Source organism: Poecilia reticulata, linkage group LG10, assembly GCF_000633615.1.
Source record: "Poecilia reticulata strain Guanapo linkage group LG10, Guppy_female_1.0+MT, whole genome shotgun sequence".
Taxonomy (NCBI): Eukaryota; Metazoa; Chordata; class Actinopteri; order Cyprinodontiformes; family Poeciliidae; genus Poecilia; species Poecilia reticulata.
In genome coordinates, this window is record NC_024340.1 from 32733760 (window position 1) to 32735085 (window position 1326).

At 50.0% G+C, this 1326-nt stretch overlaps 1 protein-coding gene across 2 annotated transcripts in view; it reads right to left on the bottom strand.

Annotated features, from left to right (window-relative positions):
- The window catches only part of LOC103471770 (transcription factor COE3-like), a 119146-nt gene that overhangs the window by 43820 nt on the left and 74000 nt on the right, over nt 1-1326 (bottom strand). For both annotated transcript variants that reach the window (XM_017307218.1, XM_008420951.2), the window contains exon 9: nt 180-306. In XM_017307218.1, coding sequence (XP_017162707.1) covers nt 180-306 — 127 coding nt within the window. The remainder of the gene's footprint in view (nt 1-179; nt 307-1326) is intronic.

Consider the following 1326-nt stretch of genomic DNA (forward strand, 5'->3'; position numbering starts at 1 on the left):
AGAGGAGAACCTTCTCTTCATATCACTGCAGTCAGAACCTGATCCTGGTTCCAGTTAGAGGTTAGTGGTCTCCTATAGAGAGTGGACCGATTGGACCAGAACCGGGCTGCAGACCCACCTGGAGCCATGAAGAGGAGGCAGACAGGTGAGGAAGGTTGTTCGTCACCATGGAGACTCACCGGTGTAGACGAAGCGACCCGGCGCTCCTTTGCAGAACTGTTTGGACTTATAGGACAGCGTGACCTCCACGACCCCGGGGATGTGCCGGGGCGGAGTCTGGACCCGGATGGCGTGGGGCGTGATGAGCTGTATGGAGACCCGAGGAAAACCAGGTCATCATCATCATCATCATCATCATCAACCCAAACCAGTTCTGGAGTCAGAACCAACCCAACCCTGTAGAACCTCGCAGAACTCTTCTTCTGCCCCTAAAACTCTCGAGGGTTCTGCAGGGTTGAGATTAGTTCTAGAACCTGTAGTGCCGGCCTCTGGTTCTGATATCAGAACCACCAACTGGGTCAGATTGTTCCACATGTCAGAAACCAACTTCAGGATCCACATATTTACTCTGAACCATGAAGGGTTCTGCTCTGATGTGGTTCTGGTTCAGTAGGCTTCAGCCGGATCTGTGCAGCTGAACGGGTTCTTATGTAGAATCGGGTTCTGGGTTCTCTGGCCCGCACATCTGAGTCCAGTAACCAGATCATCAGCAGAACCGGACTGAACCTTGATGGTTCTGGGGAGTTGAACCAGCGACAAGTCTAGATGCTGCTGGGCACGAGATGGAGGTTCTGAACCGGTTCTGCAGAAGGACGACCCGTCAGGAGCGATCGGAAGAAGCAGCAGCTTCGCTGATCAAAGCGTGTGATGATGATGATGATGATGATGATGATGATGGTGATGATGATGATGATGATGATGGTGATGGTGATGATGATGATGAAGGTGATGATGATGATGATGGTGATGGTGATGATGGTGATGATGATGATGATGGTGATGGTGATGGTGATGATGATGATGATGATGATGATGATGGTGATGATGGTGATGATGATGATGATGATGATGATGGTGATGATGGTGATGATGATGATGATGATGATGATGATGATGATAATGGCTCGAGCTGCATTCTTAGTGGGTCCAAATCACTGAACTGGTTCTGGTTTGGAGTAAACTTAACGATTTCACCAGCTGGGATTGAAATCTTGGAAAATGGAACTGGAAAACTTTCGTTGGATGCTGTGGTTGGATGCTGCGGTTGGATGCTGCGGTCGGATGCTGCGGTCGGATGCTGTGGTTGGATGCTGTGGTTGGATGCTG